This window comes from Fulmarus glacialis, unplaced genomic scaffold (assembly GCF_000690835.1).
Source record: "Fulmarus glacialis isolate BGI_N327 unplaced genomic scaffold, ASM69083v1 scaffold24998, whole genome shotgun sequence".
NCBI classification, from domain to species: Eukaryota; Metazoa; Chordata; class Aves; order Procellariiformes; family Procellariidae; genus Fulmarus; species Fulmarus glacialis.
The window spans coordinates 1-24,088 of record NW_009229287.1 but is presented as its reverse complement, the minus strand read 5'-3'; the positions used below and the strand labels follow the sequence as shown (position 1 = coordinate 24,088).

The 24,088-nt window shown below is 40.4% G+C and overlaps 1 protein-coding gene across 1 annotated transcript; it reads left to right on the top strand.

Moving 5' to 3' along the window:
• The first annotated feature begins 1,136 nt into the window (after positions 1-1,136).
• LOC104081183 (CREB-regulated transcription coactivator 1-like) lies at positions 1,137-23,477 on the top strand. The gene is given in 15 exon segments (XM_009583817.1): positions 1,137-1,154; positions 2,736-2,783; positions 5,697-5,834; positions 6,634-6,695; positions 7,594-7,688; positions 9,005-9,090; positions 9,463-9,506; positions 9,823-10,043; positions 12,814-12,950; positions 13,537-13,788; positions 16,029-16,130; positions 21,379-21,465; positions 22,376-22,475; positions 23,264-23,430; positions 23,433-23,477. Coding segments are annotated over 15 exon segments (1,602 nt in total).
• The last annotated feature ends 611 nt before the right edge of the window (positions 23,478-24,088 follow it).

The following is a 24,088-nucleotide window of genomic DNA, read 5'->3' as shown; positions in this document are numbered from 1 at the left end:
GCAGGATTGTTGTCTTCAGATGATTGCAAATTCTGCTTTATCAGTGTAAAATAGGGCTTTGGTGGCAGTGTGGTATTAAATCTAGATGTGTTGAGTGGCAACATTACAGAACTGATACTTTAAATACTGGTACTACTAAACTAAAAAATTGAGAAAGGTCACTAACAAAAGATTAATCAAAAATCGTAGCTCTTATTAATGAACTGTTGAGACAGTAGTCTTCCAAAAGAAGTGGCAATAAAAATAAGTTGGTGTTTGAGTAGAAAAGAAACAGCTTTTTTCTGCACACTTTTTTGTACACCAAAAATGTATACAACTGTGGGAAAGCATACTAGAATATTTTAGTAGAGAGGTGTGATTGAGAGCTGAAGAGTGATACCTAGCATTTATTGAAACTTTGCAGACTGTCACATTTATTTTCATGTACACCTGTTCAGTAAGGAATTCTTTGCTGGTTTTTTTTCCTTTGGTTGGTTGGGTTTTCTTTGAAAACTTGTGTCTCTGCCCTTCCTACAGAGCTTTTCCTGGTGCAAGAAACAAGAACACTTACCTAATGGTGGAAAGCTATAACTTGCTATAACATCTCTGTTACCTAGACTGCTAAAAAGTTGAATATTTGGTTAAACAGTATACTCAATATACTAAATTAAGATGACTTTCTTATTTGTGTATCACACACATGAACAACTGGTTAATTTTGATATTAGAGTAATGATCAGACTGACATGGGGTTTTTACGTCCCGCTTTTCAGAATAGCAGGTGACATAAGAGCCATGTGGTTTCACGTGGTGGTTATTTGTTGGAAATTGAATACGGTCGCTGACTATGAAGTTGATTTTTCTTCCATCACTTTACACTATCACTCAAGACCTAACGTGGCAGTTTGCCAACCGTGCTTTGTGGAGAAGTTGAATTCATGCTGTTTATAGATGGTATCCATGCTCGGTGATAACGGACACGGCGTCGAGTTGAGTCAGTTAAAACAGTTGAAAAATAAATGAGTTGCCCTTACACTTTCCTCCTCCTTTTCTTTTAGTTACAGCTGCAGAAAACCCAATATTTGCAACTGGGACAGAGTCGTGGCCAGTACTACGGTGGGTCACTGCCAAATGTGAATCAGATTGGAAACAGTGCCATGGATCTGCCCTTCCAGGTGAGTTTAATAGGGTGTTTCCGTCTTTTTTGGTGATTAATGCTGTGCCTGCATGCTATTTTTTCCTCACAGGAGATCATGAACTAGCTGCTGGTTCAGAACATAGCACCATGGCCTCAGCAGATCACCCTGTTTCAAAAACTTTTGCTCTTTTGGAATGGAACATAGTTGTGTATGGGATGTGTGGATATTTTTGTATTGTATATATCTAGTGTTAGATAATAGTTCTCCTGTCCCCGGTCGTGATGCTTTTGTGTCAAGAATATGCAGAGGCGATGCAATTTCTTTGTCAGTGAATATTCATGGTGGTGGTGGGTTTTTTTTGTTCAGTACCAAAGTCATAATGAAACCTTCTGTGAAGATACTATAGACTCAAAGCAAAAGTGGAAGCAAATAATGCAAGGTGATGAGAAAGCACTGGGAGATGGGGGTGTTGAAGAAGGTACCCCATGGTGATGTGCATGTTCCATGGGAATAAATGCATGGATTTTAGGAGAGGAGAAGGGGCAGTGGGACACAAACCAGTATCAGAATAGTCACTTTGCCTTGGTCTGGCTGAAAAGTAAATATAGAGATGTACTGGCTTTTTTTTTTTTTCTTTCCCCGCTGTTGTGACTCCAGAGGTAATGCACTATAAACAGAAAATCAGTGTTTTATATGAATGTTTTGCTGTTAGTAAACATGTTTGGACAAAAGATGTTGTATAGTGGATAGGATTAGGTGATGGATACTTGTGGGACTCCTGATTTCTATAGTTAGTTGATTTAGGGTGCTCAAAATAATTAAAATTTCTGCATTAGTTTTCCTTTTTTGAGTAGTAACATTTACATTTTATCTCACAAGGATGTGGTAAGAATAAAATTTTGCAGTTTGTGGTTTTCTGATGAAGGCTGGCTTAATAAATACGGAGAAACTATTGATGACGTCCTCTAACGATGCCTTTTTAAATACACGTAGACAGATGAATTTGTGGAGGTTAAAAGCTTGAATCTTGTGCAAGAGGAGAGGCAAATGTCTATTTTAATCTGGTTGCCGTTAGGGAATACAGTGCAGAGGTTTGTAATGTTATGAAGCCCTTAGTATTACTTCACAAGCGTCTGATCTCTTCACGTTTTTGTCTTTAGTTTCTTGTTAAGGAGGTTAATAGTTACTCTTCTTTTTAAGCAATAGTATTTCAGTATTTTTGTGCTTGATGGCCATTACTAACGGTTATTACACAGACCTTTTAGTCCTAAAACTAACAGAATACTTGAAAGTGAATAATCAAAAATTTATGAATGACTAGAGGAGGATACGGAAACAAATTGTCCTTAAACTCCAGGTTTTTATATTTTTTTTTTCACACACGCACAAAAAAATCCAAAGTTGATACTGTTAACAGATAACAAATGGTAGCAAGCAACACAATAAAATCATGTATTTGTATCAGTGATGAATGCTTTGTAGGTTTTTCAATTTTAAGCTAAAATACGATGAAATTGCCAAAAGATACTTGTACGATGTGCTGATCAGGTGAAGCCTGTCTGGTTGTTTCTGGTGAGAGCGTTAGTGTCTGAGAATCTTGGTTCTTTGCATTTACAGCACAACGGAGCTCTGGCAGAAGCCTTTGGAGCAGTTCCTGTCTCTTTGGTAAACAAGTATTTAGGTTTGTGCAAATACGTATTTAGGACTGGTGTACTGTTTGCCCAGGTAGATACGTATTTTAGCACATGCTACACTTTTTCTGGTATGCTCAGTATTTATTTGATTAACCGTCCCAGCTCCGAAGGAGTTATGGTCTGTCACATAAATACAGGTTTTGCCATGCATCCCGGTTTGGAACATGCATAGTAATTCCTGTACAGATTCCCTGGACTTGCTGTGGTCTGTCATGTGATCACTTATGATTTATGGGGGATTAATTTGATGCAGACGGTGGTTTCTTTGGCACTGTCTTGGCCTGTGATTTAAGCAATCTCTGAGCATGTGCACTTAGCCTGCATGTTAAACTCCATCGGGAAAGGCAGAATGATTACCCAAATGCTGCTTGTCACGAGGGGGCACCAAAATGTAAAGTGTCAGTAGGTACCACTCCTCACTTTCCCCCTCATCCACCTTGCTCGTTTTTATTTCTTAAGTCAATGTCTTGATAAATCTTAAAGGGACACTGTTGCTTTAGAGCACTGAGCTTTTTCCTTCCTGTCTGTGAGTATTTAGCTTTTTTTATTTGTAATGTTTTGTGGAGTTTTGGTTCTGATCTCAAATCCTTGAATGTTTTTCAGGGAAGCAAAACAGTTCTAGTTCTTCATTTGCCACATAAAATTGATGCTCAGATCTGTTCTTTTTTTTTTTAATCACAGTTGTTCACTATAGTTAAATATCACATGCCCTGCAGGGATGGGGATTTTAATGAAGGTGTGTCGCCTGGTGTTTGGTCCAGAGTAAGTTCCATGGGATGGTTGCTGAAAGAAGCCAGACCTGTTGGAGGTGATACCCATTTTCTCACGTGTTTGTCTTCTTTTCTGATTTCCCTAAGCAAGTTACGGATTCACGTGGGATCTTTGTTCCTGGAAAGCCAGAGAACACCATTGCCTCAAAATTCCTCACTCTGTAAATTGTAGCCCTGTGACAGGGCATGGTCCATGTTTACTTGTGCCACTGTTGCACTCAAATTAGATTTTTGTTGTGTTTTTATACGGAAGGTGTGCCAAAAAAAGGAAAAACTTAAGAAATAACTATTTTTGCGTTCAACTTTTTGTCTGTATACTCATATGCTTCCCTTTAAATTCCAGGTGAGGTCTGCATTCTGTGTGTTTCAGACTGACTTCTCCTTTTTTAGTAACATTGTGGTTGAGACCACTGGCATAGGAAATTGCTTTTCCTATTGACCTTCCAAGCACGCATGTATTTGCAAATTTTGCTGCCTTTTGGGGTAGAATTGATGTAACAACAGTACAAGGAAGAGTTTGAGACCTTTTGTTGTTGTTTTGGAATTATGAATATTCCCAGTTCTGTGTGGTGCCAGTTAGGTAGAACTAGATTGTTGTTTAGTGTTTGCAGCAGAGATTAAACCAACATGTTTTAATTTAAATTACTTAAAATTGAGATGGTATGACTTGAGGTTTCAAAGTCTTCATACAAGAAAGTCATACTTGCTAAGGAACTGAAGCAAAACACCATGATCTTAATGGCTGAGAGTATAGTAAAAAGTCACTGTGCTCTGTTGCTAGTCCCATGCTGACTTAAGCAATATTCTGCTGCATATAAAGTGTTGGCCCTGAAACGAGGAAATAAACACCACAGCCACTTTGCATCCATTTATGTTAACACAGGTTGTGTGTGCATGGAGGGAGGGGAGACTAATATTTGCTAAATAGAAAAGAGTTTAAAATAGTAGAAAGACTCTTTTTAAAAGTTATTACAAACAAAACATTTAAAAATAAATGTAAAACTTTTTAGAAGTAATCATTTAAACAGCCGAAGCTGGACACTTTAAAAAAAAAAAAAAAAAAATTAATGTGGAAGCCAGATGGTTTCATGGCTTGGCAGAGACAGGACAGTGCATTTGCCACATTCAGCACCTGAATGGAGGAGGAAATTTTGGATTTCCAAACAGATGGTGTTGAGGGACTCAGCAAAGCTGTTCACATTGGCAAGGAGTGGAAGACTGTGTAACTTTTTCCCCTAGAGACCCATATATTGCTGTTGAAGTATGAGTAGAGGTTGACCATTCGGTACTTCCTTTTCGCCCCCCCGCAGGTATATGCTGAGAAGGCCTTTTGAAAATGTAGGAGAAGTTTTCCAGTTTAGCCTGGGAATTTATCTTCCCTGTCTTTTCTCTGCTATCCTCGTTCTCTGAAATCAGTTGCTGACAAATAAATGCTCTCAAGATATCGGCACCGATAAGATTCAAAGTAGAATCAACCCACCTAGGTTCATTGTGCAACCTGAATGAAATGAAAATCACTTAAAAAATATTGGATGCTGTAGCTTTTTCTAGACAGAGGAGGAAGGAAACTGCTTTTCTTTTTCTTTTAATTCTATTAGTGTCCCCTTAAAATAATTATGCTGAAAGGAGGGGTGAAAGGAAGTTTTGAGAGAATGTGGTGTGTTCTGATGAATGTAAGGCTCACTGTGCATCTTCTTCCTGCATCTCCTGCCCTCGTAGTTTAAGCTCTGGTTGTCAGCATGTTCCTTCTGGATGCATGCTGCATGCTACACCAAGGGAATGTAAACAGCAGTTGTCAGTAGGCTCCCTGCCACACTCATTTGTGGTATTTTAGAGATACAAAGGTTGGAGAGCAGTGCTGATTTATGAGAGGGCAGGTCTAGCATGGTCTGCCTCCACTTGTCTCTAATCTCTTGTCTGGAAGAGATAGCCTTGGTAATTGCTTTCCATGGCTATAGTGAAAATGTTGGAGAAAAAATTTACATTGGTTACACTTGTCCGTATCGTTTTTGAGTTTTATTCCTTAGAGTAATACAGCCTTGCATACAATATGAATAGGTTCTGGGTGCTCGTGCATGCATTTTTCTGCTTATAACTTCATGTGTCTCTTTCAGACTCCTTTTCAGTCATCAGGACTGGACACAAGCAGAACAACTCGGCATCATGGTCTGGTGGACAGAGTGTATCGTGACAGAAACCGTCTCGGCTCCCCGCATCGACGCCCTCTCTCTGTGGATAAACACGGAAGACAAATATCCTTTGGCTCATGAGCTGGCAGCGAACACCTACCTTTTCAACAATACCAGAGTTTTCAGTTTTTACAGTTCCCTTCTTCCTCCCCTCCTTACCTGTCAGCGGAGTTGCTTCCCATCTCTGTGCAGTTAATGTCATCTGCTTTTTCAGACCTGTGATCTAGTCTATAAATACCTACTATTCCATAAAGTAAGCATTTGACTTTCTCTGCTTCCTCAGCTCTAAGTGGGGATAATGATACACATGAAGCTGAGAGGGATTGAGATCCTTTGATGGAAAAGGCAAGGCAGTCTTGGTGAAAGTGAGTTTGCCTTCAGAACTGAGTAAATCCAAACCAGAATAATTCTTTGCAGTTCATTGTGCATTTTATTACAAGTTGATTCATCAGTTTAGCATTTGCCAAGCGCTATTTCTTCTTGCCATTTGTGAAAATGAATTAGTTTATTATTTCTGACTGGCTTAAAATGTGCTGCAATCAGACTGGCTTGATGGGGCTAAAGGGGACGCGCAAGTGGGAGAGTGGAGAGATGACGGCTTCTCAGGGAAGAGTTAGATGCTCAGAAAGGGAAAAGGAGGATGGTTGTCTTGTTGCTCAAATATTACAGCAATCCAGATAATAGTTTGTTTTGAGTGTCCTTTTAAAGTCAGTATGTTCCCCATAGGGAGTCTGCTTGCCTTTCTCAAGTGAGCTTAGTGGTTCTGACAGGGTGATTTGAATTATTCCTTAGGAAAATATTTCAAATAGGCCTCCTACTTAAGTGAGAAAGTTGTGTTCTTCCCCTTAACTGATGGAATCACGTGGACAGCTGTCCGTATGGCACTGTGTATCTGTCACCTCCATCAGACACAAGCTGGAGAAGGTTAGTAGCACAATCGTATGTGTGTGTTAGTATTTGGACTGCGTTCTCTGATACTATAACACTTTCATGTGCAACAAAGGCCTTTATTGTTCCCTGCAGCAGTTGGTTATTTGAATTGCCATGCCTTCCTGAATTTAGAAATTGATTTTTTTTCTCCCATTATGCTTATTCTTTTAGATGACCTGCTTTTAAACTTAGGGTGTGTCAGCTAATGTGATCTTTTTAAGGGTAAATCTTGCCAGGTGTTCCAAGGCATACCCCAGAATTGTTGAGTTGTAAAAGACTTGGATATTTCTCACTGCGCAGAAGCTGGGCCAGTCTGCCCTTGCAAGCGTTTGAGTGGAAAGGAGCACCAAGTTGCCTGTTCCTACCCCTCATGCTCCTGACATTGGAGGTGCCGAGTTGCCTAAGTGGGGGCCTACATTCCCAAGCGAAGAACAGTTCATTTTAAGAGATGTGTTGGCTGTGGAGGTTCCCGTCTGCACAACATACATGCATCCTGAACTAGTCATTTTCCCTCACTATGAGACAGGGATGCTTTCTTTTCCAAGACTAGTATAACCAAAGTATGTGTAAGCAGCTTTCAACTTAGAAATTGCATTATTTGATCATGCATAATCTTAACAAAGCATATCAAATTATTTTCTAACGCCAAAGGCCTATTTATCCTGTATTCCTCTCAATCCCATTATTTAAACAACTGCTCTTCAAACTTGAACTAATTTGTTCTGCGAATTGTTTCACAAAGAAATTGTGCCTGGTATATGCCATATATAGATTTTGGCTTTTTAATGCAGAGTATTCAGGTTTTACTGAGTTGGTTACATTTATCTGAGATTAAGCATTCTTTTATTTCGAGAAACTGACAACAAAAATGTTGGTTTTGCCTTCCTTTCAGGACAAATTCTGATTCTGCCTTGCACCAGAGTACTATGACTCCAGCTCAACAAGAATCCTTTTCAGGAGGGTCACAGGACATGCAGCAGAAAAGAGGTAAACAGGGAAAAACAGTAAAAATATTTGTTACATTCAAAGCATTGTACTTCAGATTATATGCACATGTATTGGTGTTCATCTGTTTCTATAAATACATGTATGCATAACACTTTCTAGATTCAGTTACGCAGGAATTGGAACGAAGGACCACATTTATTCTTCTGGGTACTGAAATCCGGAAAAGAGTATACAAAGCTGATGGAACATTTTCCTGAACCCCGTATTCTGTTATTCTAAGACTTTGCCCTATGGGGAAAAGTAATCTGGGCTTGTGGGACTCTGCTGGTTAGACTGCTGTCAGCGATACTAGAGGTTTGCAGTTTGTAGTAACTTCTAGACAAGCGTAGAGATCATGGGCATTTCATGGTCAGTGATACAATGTCGTAAAGTAGCAAGACTTCATCTAGTTTTTATTTGTGGGATTGCGATCACTAGTGAATATACCCTCAGAGGCAGTGCTTACGAACAATACTCTGATAATATTTCTAGTTACAAGCTGGAGCAGCACAGCCCTCCGGCACTAACAATTCTGGTGCCCTCTGCTGGCCCTTGTTCCTGCTGTCTGTTCAAAAAATACATTAAAAGCTCTTAAATCTGTGTAGAGAAATTTAATCCTTAAACAACCACCCGGAGATAGGTGAGCACGCAACACTCGGATGCGTATGCACCATACTGCAGCTCTTCCATATACTTGTAGAGCTGCAAAACATTAAATAATGATCATCTTAAACAGTATTACATAAATATGGATTTATAGTCCTCAGTGCAAAGGGCTTCTGTTATACATCTCTCTGGCTGGGCTTTTTTTGTCACCTTCCTATTAGCATGATGAAACAGTTGATAGCTTTGAACAAACAAATGTGCTTGGAATATGGAGAAGTAACAGCTTTATAGCATTTCTCTGTCCCAGGGGAGATGGTCTGGATTTTTGCCCCACCGGAATTGTCCTGTTGGCCATCCGTTAGATGTACCAGGTGTACATCACGTGTGCAAAATGCAAAAGATAGAAAAAACTAGGTCCCAAGATACAGTCTTCCACTTAGATCTAAGCAGACTAAATTGGAGGTCAAAATTTTTTAAAGAATTATTTTGGGGGTTTTTTTTGAGGCTGATAATGTCTCCTTGCTAATTAAATATAATTTTAGTCTCTTCTGGTGTTCGTTTTTTTTAATTTTGATCTCATAACAGTAGAGTGCCACTGTTTCATATTCATTGATAATAGGTTACTTAAGAGGTTTCAAATGGTTAAACTTCCAATCTGAAAATTTCTTACTGCGAAGCTTAATATGATTCCTTTTGTTCTCATTTTTTAGTTTTATTACTGACTGTCCCTGGAATGGAGGAAACCACCTCTGAGGCAGACAAAACCCTCTCTAAGCAAGGATGGGACACTAAAAAGGTAGGAATCTCACATTTCAGTGTAGAGATTTTATTTTCTACATATATTTAGGTAAATTAATGCTCTGAATACAAACTACTTGCAGAGATTAGAGATTAAATGCTGTATTTAGCAACAAGAAAGGCACTTTACATGTCTGTGTGCATGCACATGTTTGATTATATCAGGAGAAACTCTTTAAATTTAAGCCTTGCTGGGCCAATAAAGCAAAAAAGGTGACAAATATCTTCTGAGAGCTTCACAGAGCTCTTGTGTAGAAGCATAGCTCTTCTGTAGAAATGTATTTAAATAAAACTTACTAATTGAAATATATCCTAAGCATTAATTTCTAGCCGTATCTTTGCCTTCAAAAATGTCTTCCTTCTATTTTAGACTGGGTCATCAAGACCTAAATCATGTGAAGTTCCCGGAATCAAGTAAGTTTTGAGCAATTTTTTTTTTAAAGAGCATTGAGATCTTTAAGAAAGAATGTTGTATATTGAGTGTCCTCTTGCTTTTGAGTTTTCTGAAAAGCCCTTAGACAGTAAAACATTGCAATAGATACAAGAAGATCCAGAACCGCTATGAGTAAACCATTGGCTATTACATCTCTGGTTTATCAGAAATATAATATATAATTCTGTATAAGGCACCTTCCTTTTTTAAAAAGATTTTATAAAGATCTGTCCAGGCTGAAATTTAAATGGAGATATGTCTTTTGTTTCTTTTTTTTTTCCTCTCTCCCTTACTTAGCATCTTTCCATCAGCTGACCAGGAAAACACTACAACACTGATTCCTGCTACGCATAACACAGGTGGCTCCCTGCCAGACCTGACAAACATCCATTTCCCTTCCCCTCTCCCAACACCGTTAGATCCTGAGGAATCCACATTCCCAGCCCTGAGTAGCTCCAATAGCACCGGAAATCTTGCTGCCAATCTGACTCACTTGGGCATCAGCACTGCCAATCAGGGTAAGATCGTAACTCTGAGGTGTTTTTACAGATTGTCCATAATATGTCACTTGTCTTAAATTATGGAAGTTGCATTGCTGAATATTACCGTTTTGTCTGAGAGGTAATTGCTCTTCAGTGTTGATTGACGCTTCGTAAACAAGTTTTATCAAGCCATTTCTGTACGAAAAAGTGAGAAAGCTGTGTTTAGTTATATGACTTACAAATTGTCTTTCATGTTCTTGGTGCCCAAATCTGCTTTTTTGTGTTTTTTTTGTGTTTGTTTATGTATAAGACAACAGGAGAGACTAGCATCCAGAGCTGCCTCTCTTGTAATTCATGGTACTTAACCCCAACAGCACTTCTGTTATGGAAATACCTTAAGTAGGCCTTTTGTTTTCATTCCTTTAGAATGGTGGGGTGTTTTTTTTTTTCAGTGTGAGGATTCTTTTGGAGGGAGATGATTTTTCTGTTGGAGAGAGATGATTTTTCTTTTGAAGGGAGGTGATTTGCTTCATCTGAAGCAAATTTTCTCTTTTGAGCAATCAAGAATAATGTGGAGCCTTCACAAGGTGCGCTAGTTTTTGTAAGCTTGACTGCTTCAGTTTTGAAAATACCCTGAATATTCAGGCTACATAATATAGCAGGGCTTTGAGAAATAATACCAAGTGCACACCTTGATTTCTCACAGCTCTCACTATGATGCTTTTGTGTTGAAATTGTTCACTTCCTAGCAGTTCACTTCCTAGTTTTTGTTGCAAGTTCTTCTCGAGTGCTATTGCTGTTTGAGCTGTTGAGCGTGGTGAGTCCGAGTTGTGTTTGTTGGGGTTTTTGGACTTTGGCAATACTGATAATTTTATTTTTAAAAAACCCACAAACAAACATTATTTGCCATACTGACAATTTATAATATACTGATGATAATTTCAGGACTTGTTAACTTTATAGGCAAATAGCCTAAACTGGTGATTGTTATTTTTTAAATTATTTCACTGGGTCGTACTCGAATAGTTGTAAAGAGGGTTGCATTTTTTTATTGTCAGTGACAGCTGCAGTCAGTTGATTCCTAGAATAGAAATGAGGCGTTGTATCCAAAAATACAAGTATATTTCCTGTGTTAGGCAGGATTCCCTTACCCACTTAAAAATCCTCTCATATATTGGGAAAAGGAAATAATTCTAATCAGGTTAATATAGTGTTATGACTGAGTAGTTACATTTAAGAATGAAGCAAGACGACTGTTTAACCATTTGAGTACAGAGTAGGTCAGCAGCTTTCAGCATCCTTTGACGAGTTTTCTGGTCTCGAAAGAGATTATACAAAGTTTCAGTGATGGGCTGTTACTCAAGTAGAATTTAGCAAGTCTGTGCTGAGAGCACTGTTGTGTGTATAAAAAGAAACAAACTACTTGCATGGAATTAGGCCAGACTGGGTCGCTAAATTTTTTGCCGTACCCATAATTAGCAAAGTAAACGGTATAAAACCAAACCGGTAAGTATATAATTGCTTTGAAAACATTTCCTGATCTATCAAAGGTACACTCATTGATGATTTTCCGGCTTCTCTTTGGAGACTATCCCATAGTTTAATCATTGGCATAGTCAGTGTTTGGTGCTTTTTTAACTGATTTTTTCCAAACCCTCCTTGCCTCTCTTTATCTTCGAGCTCTTTAGCAGAAAATGTAAATGCTTTTGAACCTTTTGCAGGAGCACTGCGCATTGCACAGGCATGCTCTCAGCAGCCCCGAGAAAAGGTGGGGAAACAAACACCTGTCAGATTACAAAGAACTGCCAGCAATTTAAGACTACGCATTTGTGCATTTGAGTTTGTTAGTTCGCTGACATGTTCCGTGAGACGGTGTTGATTTTGAAAACATCGCAGGGTAAGCCAGGCAGTCTTCAGAATCTGCGCAGTTTGAGCCAGTTTGCCTGCTGGCTCCCTGGCAGCCTGGACTTCCTGGCTCCCTGGCAGCCTGCCTGGAAGCCTTGAACGTTTGCCAGGTGCCTGGGAGCTCGCAGGCTCTTGTGAATTCCTCCTTTCTGGCAGCTCTGAAGAACAGTTCGCTAGCTAGATTGTCCTGAAATCACTTTCCAGGGTGTCACGGTTCCTCTAGGGTGAGGCAGAAAATAGGGGAGGTTTCAAAACTTCCAGAGTTTTGTCTTGAATTTGAACAAAATTACAATACTTGAATTGGTTATCCCTACCCCCTGCTAGGTCATGGCTCTTTAGAGTGTGAAGGATATTTCCTGCCTTCCTGTGCACTGGTATGCCATTAAAAATGGAGTACTTCCTGTGTAACCAGTTTTTCTTCTGCATTTTCCATTAAATAGGTGTTTGCTTTTATAATATCGCAGGTGCCCTCTGATTAGTCTTGTTATATGATCTGTTACCTTCTTCCTGAAGTTTGAGCCCTTGCAAATAGAGCAGAATGTCCTTCTCCTGGGTTCAGTGCGAGAACGGTGCCTATGGTTTCTGTAAAAACTGAAGCTGCTCTGCTTATTTCAATTTCAAGTCAGTATCTGTGGACAAACCTGAACAACGGTGACTGGTTTTGGTCCAGGATAAACCACAGGGATCTTCCTCTCATCCTGATGCTCTTCAGCCTGACAAAATTAATTGCAAATTAGCTAACAAGTTTTAGCCTGATTGGCCAAGGCGCATTCAGCACTTTGCATTAAGTGGTTGTCTGCTTATGCCATTCATTTTTCATCGTTTAGGCAATTACCTCTATACGAATATCAATAAACCATTGCTCTGTTCCCGTTTAAGCTGGTTTGTTCCTTCCTGGCAGGAATGACAACGACGCCAGCCCCTTCCCAGCAGCACCGTCAGCCAGCCGTCAGTCCTCTCTCCTTGAGTGCAGACTCAAGACGACCACAGTCACAGCAAATGTCTCCTACGCTTTCCCCTTTGTCACCGATTACTCAGGTAGGAACTTACTTGGAGAATTAAAATTTTTCAATCACAGATTAATTATTTTACCTAGGGAGAAGCTGGCTGTAACTTCATCTCTCTTGTTCTGTAATTTTCTTCTTTAAATGTGTTCATTAATTCAGAGCCTTAAAAAGAGAGAGGTTTGTAGAGGGGACAGATTTTACTTTCGCTTTCCTAGAACCGTGGTAAAAAACACCTATTAGGACACTTTTCTGTAACGGTATTGTCCCCCAGTTAGTTGTGAAATTTGAAAGACATTTCTCTAATTCATGAGAGAAGCTCAGTTGGCTTTTGAAATTAATTTCATAAGTGTGACTCTGCGACTGACTAGGTTATCAATTTCTGACCTGGACATTCAACTGGGCTTTTAGAGTATTTGTTTATTATGCACTGGAGGCGATATTAAGTCTTTTGAAACATGTTCTTGACTTTTGAAACGTGTTTCTGAACCTTTAGGTAACATTTTTTAAATGGAAGATGAGATTGGCTTAGTACAGTTCACTTGGTGTGAAACTTGATGTGCTTGAAAATGAAGGGGAATTACCTGCCAGCGTGGACGATTTTGATTCTTCTTTTTAAGGCCGTGGCTATGGATGCATTGTCTCTGGAGCAACAGCTTCCCCCATATCCATTTTTTACCCAGACAACTTCCCAGCAACAGCAGCAGACCCAGGTGGCAAGTACCCTGCCTCAGAATACTCCTTTAATGCAGACCTCTGGTTTACAGCGAGGAACACAACTCCCCCCACTCTCCGTCACGGTACCTTCTACCATCCCACAGTCACCTCCGGGTAGCCAGACCCAACCATCAATGGGAATAGACATCAACTCGGTAAGCTTGGGCACAGCTGAAAGCGATAGAGCTTTCACTCGGAAAACCTGGGAGCGTACAGCGTAGTGTCAGCGTTCCAGCTGGACAGCCCTTGTAATAAGTATATTTTTAGGCAGAGTCTAAAGTAGACTTAGAATGGTTTTGGTTGAATCCACATTTAAATGTTTTATAGAGGAAAATTTGGGTTTAATGTACGCTTAGGGTGGCCGTAGTTTCATAAAACGGTGTCCCTTACGACTCCATGTTTGATTAGACCAGCTTAAATATATCAGCATTTATTTCATACCTTGCTGCTGCCGTTGCATTGATACGTTTTCAGGCCGTTAAATGTGATGCACCCCCAACACATTGTATGTTATACAGTGTGCTATAGACTGGAGGAGTTAACAGAACTTTGATAAAGAAACCTGCTAACGAGCGTTTTCCAAAAGTTGGAGAGAACCAGGTATTTTCTTATACTTTCTATAGTTAGAACCCTTTCATTTTAAGGAATTTTAGAGTATACATTATTATCTTCAAAAATTGGATTTGTGGCTGCCTTCAGATGCCAAGAAGAAATGGAGTGTATACATACATACATACAGCAATGGTTTATGGACAGATTTCTTCTTTTGCTTGTTTTAACGTGGTCTGTTATGAAATGTTGTGTCTCTCTCTGCGTATGAAAATCCAAAATGCAGAGCAGGATCAGGGTTACAGGCTAGCTAGGGAAGAATTTCACAGCCCGTTCTCTGCTCATTCTGCCCTGCTGTACAGGATCTTGGGTGTCTGACCTGTTGTGTCCTTCTGGCAGTGTTGTAGTGACAGTAACTGGTTTGAGAACGAGAAGAAATCATTGTCTATTGAACTAGCGCGTGATCATGGACTTCATTTGTGGATGAAATTTTTAACAGTTTGTGCTGATAAGTGCTTCTTGAAAGAAGCTGCTTCCCTTTCAGGATTGGAAGGGGAAGAGGAAGGACAAATCCAGCAGTGGAAAGGATACCGACCCACTCAAAATGTGTCCTAATGTTTTGATTCTAATACTCACGTAGCTACCAGTACAGATGATTCTGATTTTCATTCTTTGCTTTCTGTGTTGCTTTCCTCATCCTAAACTACTTTATGACCTTAACTTTTAGGGTGCTGTGCTTATCTTTTAAAGCAACTGAAATAATTCATAAATAAACTTAGATTTAAAGCTAGTTTATCAAAAAGCCATTTGAGCTGTGTCACAGTCTCACTGACAACTTTTATGCAGTTTTTGTAAAGCAATATTGAAATTAATTTTGCTGTAGTTTGGATGTCTGCTTCAAGTGCATAAGTAGCAACGCATAGCAAAAAGGGTTAAGACATATTTTCTTGAGATTTACAGAATTCGCTGTCAGAAAGCAGTGATAGTACAACGTTCTCCCATACTGCAAAGCTGTGTGATTAAATTACTCCTTTTCTTAGAGCTACTGGATTGCAGGTTTTCCTCAATCATCTGTTAATTTCTAAACGAAGTATAATGAAAAGAGCTGTACTTACTATTTATGTTAATTAGTGCAACATTCTATTTAAATGCCATTAAGATTATTAATTTGTTCAAATCCAGGGTTCTTTATGACTAAAAAAAGGTAAATCTTTGAAAACGTGTTCTCAAGATGACTGAGAACAATGTGAATGTAACTAATGTAAACCTGCAAAACATAGCGTGGATTCTCAGACAATGTCTGTTCCATGTCCTGCGGTAAAATGCAGCTTTGAGAAGGATTCCAGTCTGCGTGGTTATGCACTTCAATCTTGATAACGCACCCAGGCTATTTAAGACTAGGCAGAATAACACGAGAAGGATTTCCAGAGCAGTGTAAACACAGGTTAAGAATGTGTGGGTATGGCAGTTGGATTGAAGAATAAATTACATTATTTTTGAGTTATTCCCAGCCTTCAATACTTCTTTTCCCTCAATCGTTGGCTGACCAGGTTTTTTTTTTTTAATTGAACGTAACTGAGAACAGTGAGAAAATATTTTGACAGTTTTGCTTGTACAACAGCACTGCCCTGCTCTCAGCCATTCAGTCAGACAAGACCATGCCACGCTGATATCTTAACGCTCTCCTTTTTGCGGCATTGTTCACAGTAATCGTGTCTTCATACATAGCCAAGAATTGCTGAAGAGGATGGTTTCTCCCAGCTTCCTCGAGCTGTATACACCAGAAGTTTATAATTTTCCAACCTTCCATCAATCCCATGGTCTTTAATTCTGTGTTGTTCTGTAGGCTTCACTCCAGCAGTACCGCAGTAATGCTGGGTCCCCAGCCAACCAGTCTCCCACCTCTCCTGTCTCCAATCAAGGCTTCTCTCCTGGCAGCTCCCCTCAAGTAAGGGACTCTGTGCTTCCACAGGCCTTGCTTCTCGTGTTTGTTTTTAGTTGAGTCTCTCCATTACTGACCCATAGTTGTCTCACTGTAATTGTATGTGCCTCATGCATTACTGATGTCTCATCTTGTTTGCAGTTTCATTCAGTTCCAGAGTTTTTCAATAGCTGGTGAATTGCCTTTTTATTGATCAAAGCTACTATTTGAACGGTGTTAAAACTCAGTTATTTCTTTGGGGTGTGCCATGGACAGAACCTCCAGGTAGACCCCTTTCAATTAGCAATATCGTGTAGGAGCTGACAGATAAGTTTGGGAGGGCAGGGGAGAGAGAGAGGGAAACTTAAGGGCCTCCTGCAGCAGGGTAACTCCTGTGGCACTAAATATCCCTTGTGTGACCAAATGCATTTACATCAGGACCTTTTCTTAGGTGGGAACATACACTTTGAGAGAAAACACTGGAGAAAATGCTCTTAAAATGAGCAGTTGTATCTTGTGGCTTGCAAGTAATGGGTTAGTAAACACACTTTCTTGCATGCTAGCTGGTTTTAATTCTTGTGTATGTATATACTCATACATCCACATGTCCTATATGCAAGTCATAGCTTGGTGTGTGTGTAATCCTATGAAGGGGAATTTTTATCTGCCAGCAGCAAGACAGTTAAAAACAAGGCAGTCTTTGGGGGTGCCCCTAATGTGAGGGAGTGAGTGCATTTTCAGTACAGAAATAATCTGATGCTGCTAAAATAGCTCCATATGGCTGCCCTTTTCCTAAATCCCACCTGTAGAAACGAGGTGCAGGAAATTCTTCCAGAGCATCACAACAGAGTCTGAAAATACATTTTCTGTTTCATCATTTAACGTTTAAGGCTGTAAGGAGGATCCTATCTAAATAAGTGCTGCCCCTTCATGGTTCCAAAGCAGAAGCTTCGTCTCTCCTTGCCATTAGCCAGAGACAGGTCACTGGTAAGCTCAGTAATAGATCTGAGTGACAGGACTGTCTGGATTTTCTTAACCCTTGCTTAATTGCTTCTTAACTTCTCTCTCTTCTGCCTGCTTCTGCCCGTTCTGCTGTGTTCTGTGTGTGGCTCAAAGAAAACAAGCAAACTTATTCCTCTAGGCTGTCATGTAGAGCAAAGCTGTTGCCAGTCTGACTGCAAATCTCAGGTCCCGTTCTCATTTGGGCAGCGCATCCGATTTTGATTTTTGCATTGATTTTCTTTCCCCCTTGACTTCTCAATAACCCTTTCTTGGTTTTGTCCACAGGCTCGTTGCCTCTGGTCAGTCCAAAGTACTGGAGTGCTGCAAGCACTCCCCAGTGGAGCACACACCTGACTATCATTTTTCCTGCTGGGCCTGTTTTATCCTGTAAACTCTTGCTTAGGTTTTGCTATTTTCAAGTGGGACACCATAATTCACGCGCGAAAGGAAGAGGGTTTATTAATACCACTTAACTTAGTATTAGCCTCTTAACAATACCCACACAGTTCTTTATTTTTGCTGAATTAAAAATGAGACAGCTTTCCTGCCTCCATCAATGAACCAAAAGCCAGTAGTGGCGAGCGAGCTATCTGTGGTGGTGGTTGCAAATATTAAGTGTGGAGAGAAGCAATGGGGGAAGAAAAAACAGTTCGGAAGAAAAATTTGGGTTGGTTGTGATTATGGGGGCAGCTCCCAAATAGCAGGATCCGTTAGACTGTAGAGTAATCTGCCAAGAGGAAAGGCAGATTGGTTCCAACCGCAGAAAATGCCCATTGTGGAACAGTCTGGCACTGGCTGACAAGAGTGGAATAAAGTAGGTGTGACCGGGTAGGCGTTCTCCACTTGCTCCTGTTTCTCTGATTAATTTTAGGTTAAATTGTTCTGCAGCGTATCAGTATGATGAGTGACATGCTCTAAAAATAGAAATCTGTGGTTTGATTTTTATCACATACGGTTCATTCACCAGAAGTTATTTTTCATCTTTCCACATCGCCAAATCTATTTGCTCTTGTGTTTTAGATGTGTGTTTGTTATATGAAGGTCTTCCTGTTCAAACACGAATTGAAAAGCTCTGCTTGTAGTTCTCAGCTTTGTGTTTGCATGGCTTTTCATTGACAATGGCTTGTTTATTACTACTTCGCTTTTCTCCCCTAACACCTGGCATACTGTTCCAATTAGATAGAAATCTGCTTTTTTTTAGTAGAATGGCTGTATACTGGATAATATGGTATGTATTTTTAGATTAATAATTTAAGCCAGGGGTTTTGTGGTTTGGGTTTTTTTTTCTTGCAGTCACCACATCATTAACCCAAGAAGATGTACTGTTGACAAAACAGACCTCGTCTAGTGTTTCTGGAGGAGATGGTGTTAGCAAGATGTTTTCCACAGAGTTGTCGATAAATTATTCTAGGACTCTGAAGTGTTGAAGTAATGACATTTCCAGTTGATTTCCTTTGGGAGTTTCAGCGCTTACAGATGTAATAACTGGTATACTTCAGAGCTGAGGAATAAATACGGGCTCGTATGTTTTGTTAGGAGTTACTATCGTAGACTTGCACAATTAGATTTTGGTCTTCTGTTTATTATTTTTCATGTTGCCCAAACTTTTTAGAATGGGAACAATGCTTAGTGGGATGCAAAGATTTTAGGTTTTGCCCTACTTCTGAAAAGCTCCTGTGAAAATGAAATGTCAGAAGTTAAAGGAAAAAAATACCTTTAGCCTCTTTGGAGCTCTCAAATTGCAATTATATTTCTAGTGCCGGTCCAAACTGGCTTTGATTCATGTCGAGCATGTGACATCCTGAAGCGCAAATTTTTTATTAGAAATTATTATAAAACATCACACAGTTCTGAAGCCATGCCTGCCGCTTAGGATGGGAATGATTTTCCTGTGATAGAGTTAAGCTTGGCTGGTCCTGATCTGCTTGCTTGAGTTAGCTCTAGGTTCTGACTCCATTTCTTTTAGAAGAAAGTAACACATGCAGCAGTTAAATAATGTGGAGTTTGAGTAGGTGATCAAAGTGTGACTTGGCAGCAAGTAAGATATCAGTGGTTTAAAGAAAAGTATGTTTTGTTTTGTTTTGTTTTTTTTAATTTCGGTAGTGCTTTGCTTTTTCTCTTACCAGGTATAATGTAGCTCTCGCTTGTGATGTTTGATAACTTCCTTGTACCCCTGTCTCATGCGAGGGGTAGAGCAGCCACTGTAGTTTTGAGGACCAGGTGATAAATTGGAAGACTGGTTCCAGTTACAACCATTTTCCATTTTTACTTGCTTCTAAGGAGGGCATCGAGTAGGGTGTTAAGCTGCAAAGATGTCATTCTTTTTCTGTGGTCATTGCTGTGACAGATCATAAATGCCCAGGAAAGTGAATCAAAATCTTATTTTTGTCCATAACACCGTATTCTTGGCTCAGGCTCCATTTAATCAGTCTTGAGGTTGAGCTGGCTTCATTTAGTTAACCACTTCTTACTGAGAAGTTACTGTTGTGATCTTCTCTGACGACGATTTGGAGGCAGTTGTCTACTACCTTTCCTGACTCCGCCAGTATCGTACTTTAAATGCAGCACCGTGGAGGTCCGTAAGGTTTGTGTTTCCAGCGTTCTGACGTTATCCAGCAGCGCTGCTCTGCCGCAAATTTCTCTCTTCTCCAAGTGCGTTCAAACCATACCCACACGCTCGCATGCAGCCGGGGGAAGGTGCTTTGTGGTGATGCTCGGAGCAGTTTTTGGATCAAACAGGATCTGCTCAGCAAGGAGTTTCGTAGCACGCGCAGCATGTGCTGAACTTTCAGCCACCTTCCCCCACGGAGTCTCATTCTCGGGCTGTGAATTCCTCCCTTGATGCCACTTTTATCCAAAAGCGTCCATATAATGTGATAGCCGAGGATTCTGGCTGAAGGTGGGAAGGTTTTTGTTTGCTTTAAAGAGAATATATTGTTGCTTCTTTCCTGATAGTCCCCTCTCATGGAGTTTGTGGGCAATTTAGTTTGTTTTTTTTTTTTTATATAAGACTTCCATTCTTTTTCTTGCATGCAACCTGCAAATAAGCTGCGCTGAGATATGCTACTGATGTAGGAGGGAGAATGTTTAAAATGTGATGTTTGCTGAAATTTTTATGTTCACTGTTGTGGACATCATACTGTGTTTTTTGAATACCTTAATCTTTGGCTGTGTTCACTGTGGTGGCTGGTATAACTCCATTCTGATATTTCCTAGGCTTTTGCTTAATTTCGTATGCTGATTAGGTTTCTAAGGAGAAAATTTGTAGCCTTTCTCTTTCAATGTGTAGATAGAACAGCTGGAAAATGCTATGCAAGGTATTGAATTTTTTTTTGGAGATTGATACAAACTCTCCATGCAAATTGTCTTTTATGGACACCATCTTTTATAGATGCTCTCTTTGTCAGTAGATGGGTTTTTTTCAGCTGGAATATCAGAATTTGTGACAGTTTTAAATAAGAAGTGATCTCTCTGTGATTTCTTTTGTATCTGGCAATTTGTTGGGACAGTACTGAATAGTATTAAAACGTTGACCTCAAATTCTTGGTCACCTTTAGAATAATTGATAAATGATGGAGAATTGCTGATAAACGCTTGTCGTGCTAGAAGGGACAGTAAAATTAGCAAGGCTGAGGAATTCCTCCCGAGATTCTTGCCTTCAAACTGCTGATAACATGCTTTACTAGGCTTTCTTGTTAACTTTTCTGATCTGCAGCTGAAGTGAAATGACTTTAAAATGTCGGTTTTATCTTGGCATGTTGTTGTCTCAGTGAAGCTGGCTGTTCCATGAGTACGAGGTTGCAGAGACAGTGAGCTAGTCACGACCTGCGTGCTGGTGATCAGCTTTGCGTTGCATTTTGTTTTAACGTGCAGTTTAATTCTGTGTGGGGTTTGTCTTTCACCAAAAAAAAAAAAGGTTCACAAAAAAGCTGAAGTTGCAGAGTGATTTTATTTCTCGTGTTACCTAGTGCACTTGTCTGTTCTCATAAATCAGAAATTATATGTGTTGTATGTCCTCCGTGAGGAAGTTTGTTTGGTTTACTTGAATGTATTTTTGTGCTTACTGAAAGGCAGTGTAACATGGAAGGATTTGTGTCTTGGAGGGAAATACTGAATGTTTTATGAAATTGCTGATGGTTAGTGGTTGTTAATAATAAAGGGCACTGCTCACTAACTTTGAGAAGAATCGGTTGGAAGGCTCAAGTCACTCGCTCACCGTGGGTACGTCTGTTTGTGAGATCTTTGCACCATAAAGACTCTGTTTTGTTTTCAGCATTCTTCCATTCTGGGGAGTGTATTTGGTGACTCCTATTATGATCAGCAGATGACAGCTAGGCAGGCTAATGCCCTATCCCATCAGGTGAGCAAATTCATCTCGGATTTTCAGCTATATTTCGGCCACTTTCAGCTTAAAATAAATATAGATCAACTTCTGATTATTTTATGTGAGATCACATTTTGTCCATATAGTTTTACTTCTGTTATTTTGAGTTTGCAATACTCAGAGATTTCTTTTCTTCTGGTTTTTTTTTTTTTCCCCCCACTCTTCCTTCCCCTTCCTCCCTCTTAGCCATTGTAGCAGGTGTTTTTAAAGGTGTTCTGCCAAGTTTATTGGATTAAAAATAACGAAAATAAATTTTAAAAACCCTACATCTCTGGCCGTAGTTGCATTTCGGAAGGATTCACTTGTAGGTGGTAACAATATTTACTCCTGAATTTGGCAAACAACTCGTGCATGGTACCAAAACCTAGCAAGCAGACCCATGCCTTCGTTAGTTTGGCCAACCAGTGCATTGATTCATTCAACTGGAAATACACTCTAGTAGCAGGAAAAAATGAGATAGCTTCCGAGAGGCAACGCCTGATGGGCAGATACCTTAGTTAGTAGCATGAATTGTGGGGTTTTTTACTTTGTTTTAAAGCTACCTTTTCTTTTGTTCTTACGATATCAAAAGCAACAATTTTATTTTTGCATCCACCCTCTCCTCATTCCCCTGCACTCTGAATTTGGCAGTAAACTATTCTGGAAAGTTAAGTGAAAATAGACCATATTTTGATCAACGAAGCCTAAAGATGAATTTGTTTGCCTGTCTCTCTCAACATTATTTCCCGTACTTGAGCTTTGTAAGTTGTTTTGCTGTATTTCCTGATGGTTCGAAGTAATAATTCCTTTGTGCCTTGGTCTTCAGCTTGAACAGTTTAACATGATAGAAAACGCCATTAGTTCCAACAGCCTGTACAGCCCCTGTTCCACCCTTAACTACTCCCAGGCAGCCATGATGGGACTTACCGGCAGTCATGGCAGCTTGCAGGACTCGCAGCAGCTGAACTACTCCAGCCATGGAAACATCCCCAACATCATTCTTACAGGTAAGAAAATCACAGACTTAACCGACAAGTAAAGCCATCCCGGTGTCAGTGTTCCTCTTCATTGTGCAATGGCTCACTTGGAGCCAAGAAAGGAAAAGGGATTTGTTGCCTTTGAAGGTTCTGTTTCACCTTGTGTAAATGTTCGTGTTACCGGTCTGGCGTATTCTTCGAGTGCCGGGGAGCCTGACGGCTCTCATTTAATCCCAGCAAACAGGTAGAGCTGCGGTGGCAGCACTCATTGTCTTACAGACTTTCCCTGCCTCTGAACTTACCGGATCCTCCGTCACAGCAAGGGAGAAGCAGTGAAAGCTGAACTTCTTCCTCTGCTGCTCTGTTCGAGCTTGCCAGCAAAGGATTTTTTTAGTGTCACATATGGTAGCGAATCTGGTCACGGTTGGACGTTTGGAAACTATTTCTGCATAGGCCACTGAGAAAGCTGTAGTTCAATCCATATTTCAGCCAAGGACTCTTGCTGATTAGAATCACATAAATTAAGGTTGTTGCCCCTAAACCTGCAGGGGAGAAAAGAGACTGGAGTGACACCACTTTGTGACCCCCAAATATATGTATATGAATTTTGTTTTGTGTCAGGCCATTATGGTGGTTTTGAGATGCTCTGACAAGTCTGTAATTCATCCAGCTGAAAATGAGGATAGATGTTTCTCGTCTGAACTTCGGCCTCAGTTCAATAAATTATTCCAGAATTTTTGCAAGCTGTTTTATGACTCATCTGCCTGGAGAATATGTATTTGCTAAGTCCTACACTTTTCCCTTCCTCTTCCCTGCAGTGACAGGAGAATCTCCTCCCAGCTTATCAAAAGAACTGACCAGCTCTTTGGCAGGAGTGGGAGACGTCAGCTTTGATACGGATTCCCAGTTCCCTCTGGATGAACTCAAAATTGACCCTTTAACCTTGGATGGACTGCACATGCTGAATGACCCAGACATGGTCCTCACACTGCCCCCGCCACAGAGGACACGTTCAGGATGGACCGGCTGTGAAGCATGGACACCAGGAGCGTGGGAATGACGCTTGTTCCTGGAGCCCAGCCGAACGAGAGAGTCCGACGGGTCAGTCGTGTCAGAACAGGAGCTGCTGAGAGCGGCAGCTCTGTCCTGTACAACATGTACAATGAGTAAAGCTTGTCGTTCTAAGCTTGCAGCGCTGCAGACCCCTACTCCCTGGCGCGCCGTATTTCACCCCTTATCCACTCATTGCCATTAATGAGTAAGGAGTTTCCATCAGCCTTTTCCTCTCCAGAGCCCCCCCTTCCCCCCCCAAAGCTCCAGCATTAAGTTGTCAATTTATCCTTTGCACTAGAAAGGGGGTGTTTTTGGGCAGGCGAGGAAGGTTCAGAGCCAAGGGTAAAGAGATTCTTTCTAACGTACCAAATTGTTGGCTGCTGTTTGAGACGGGGAGGGGGAAGCGCCGACTACGCCCCCCTTCCCCCCCCCGATTCGAAAGCAAATCTCTGCATTGCCACCCTCCGGGAGGGGCTGGGGGGGCTGCGGCAGTTTTGACTCTGCTTTGTGACGGCTGCTTCGTAGAGTAAAATGCTTCTTCCTTTATCGATATGCCATGTTTGTTTTCAGGTTTGTTTCCTTGACTGTCG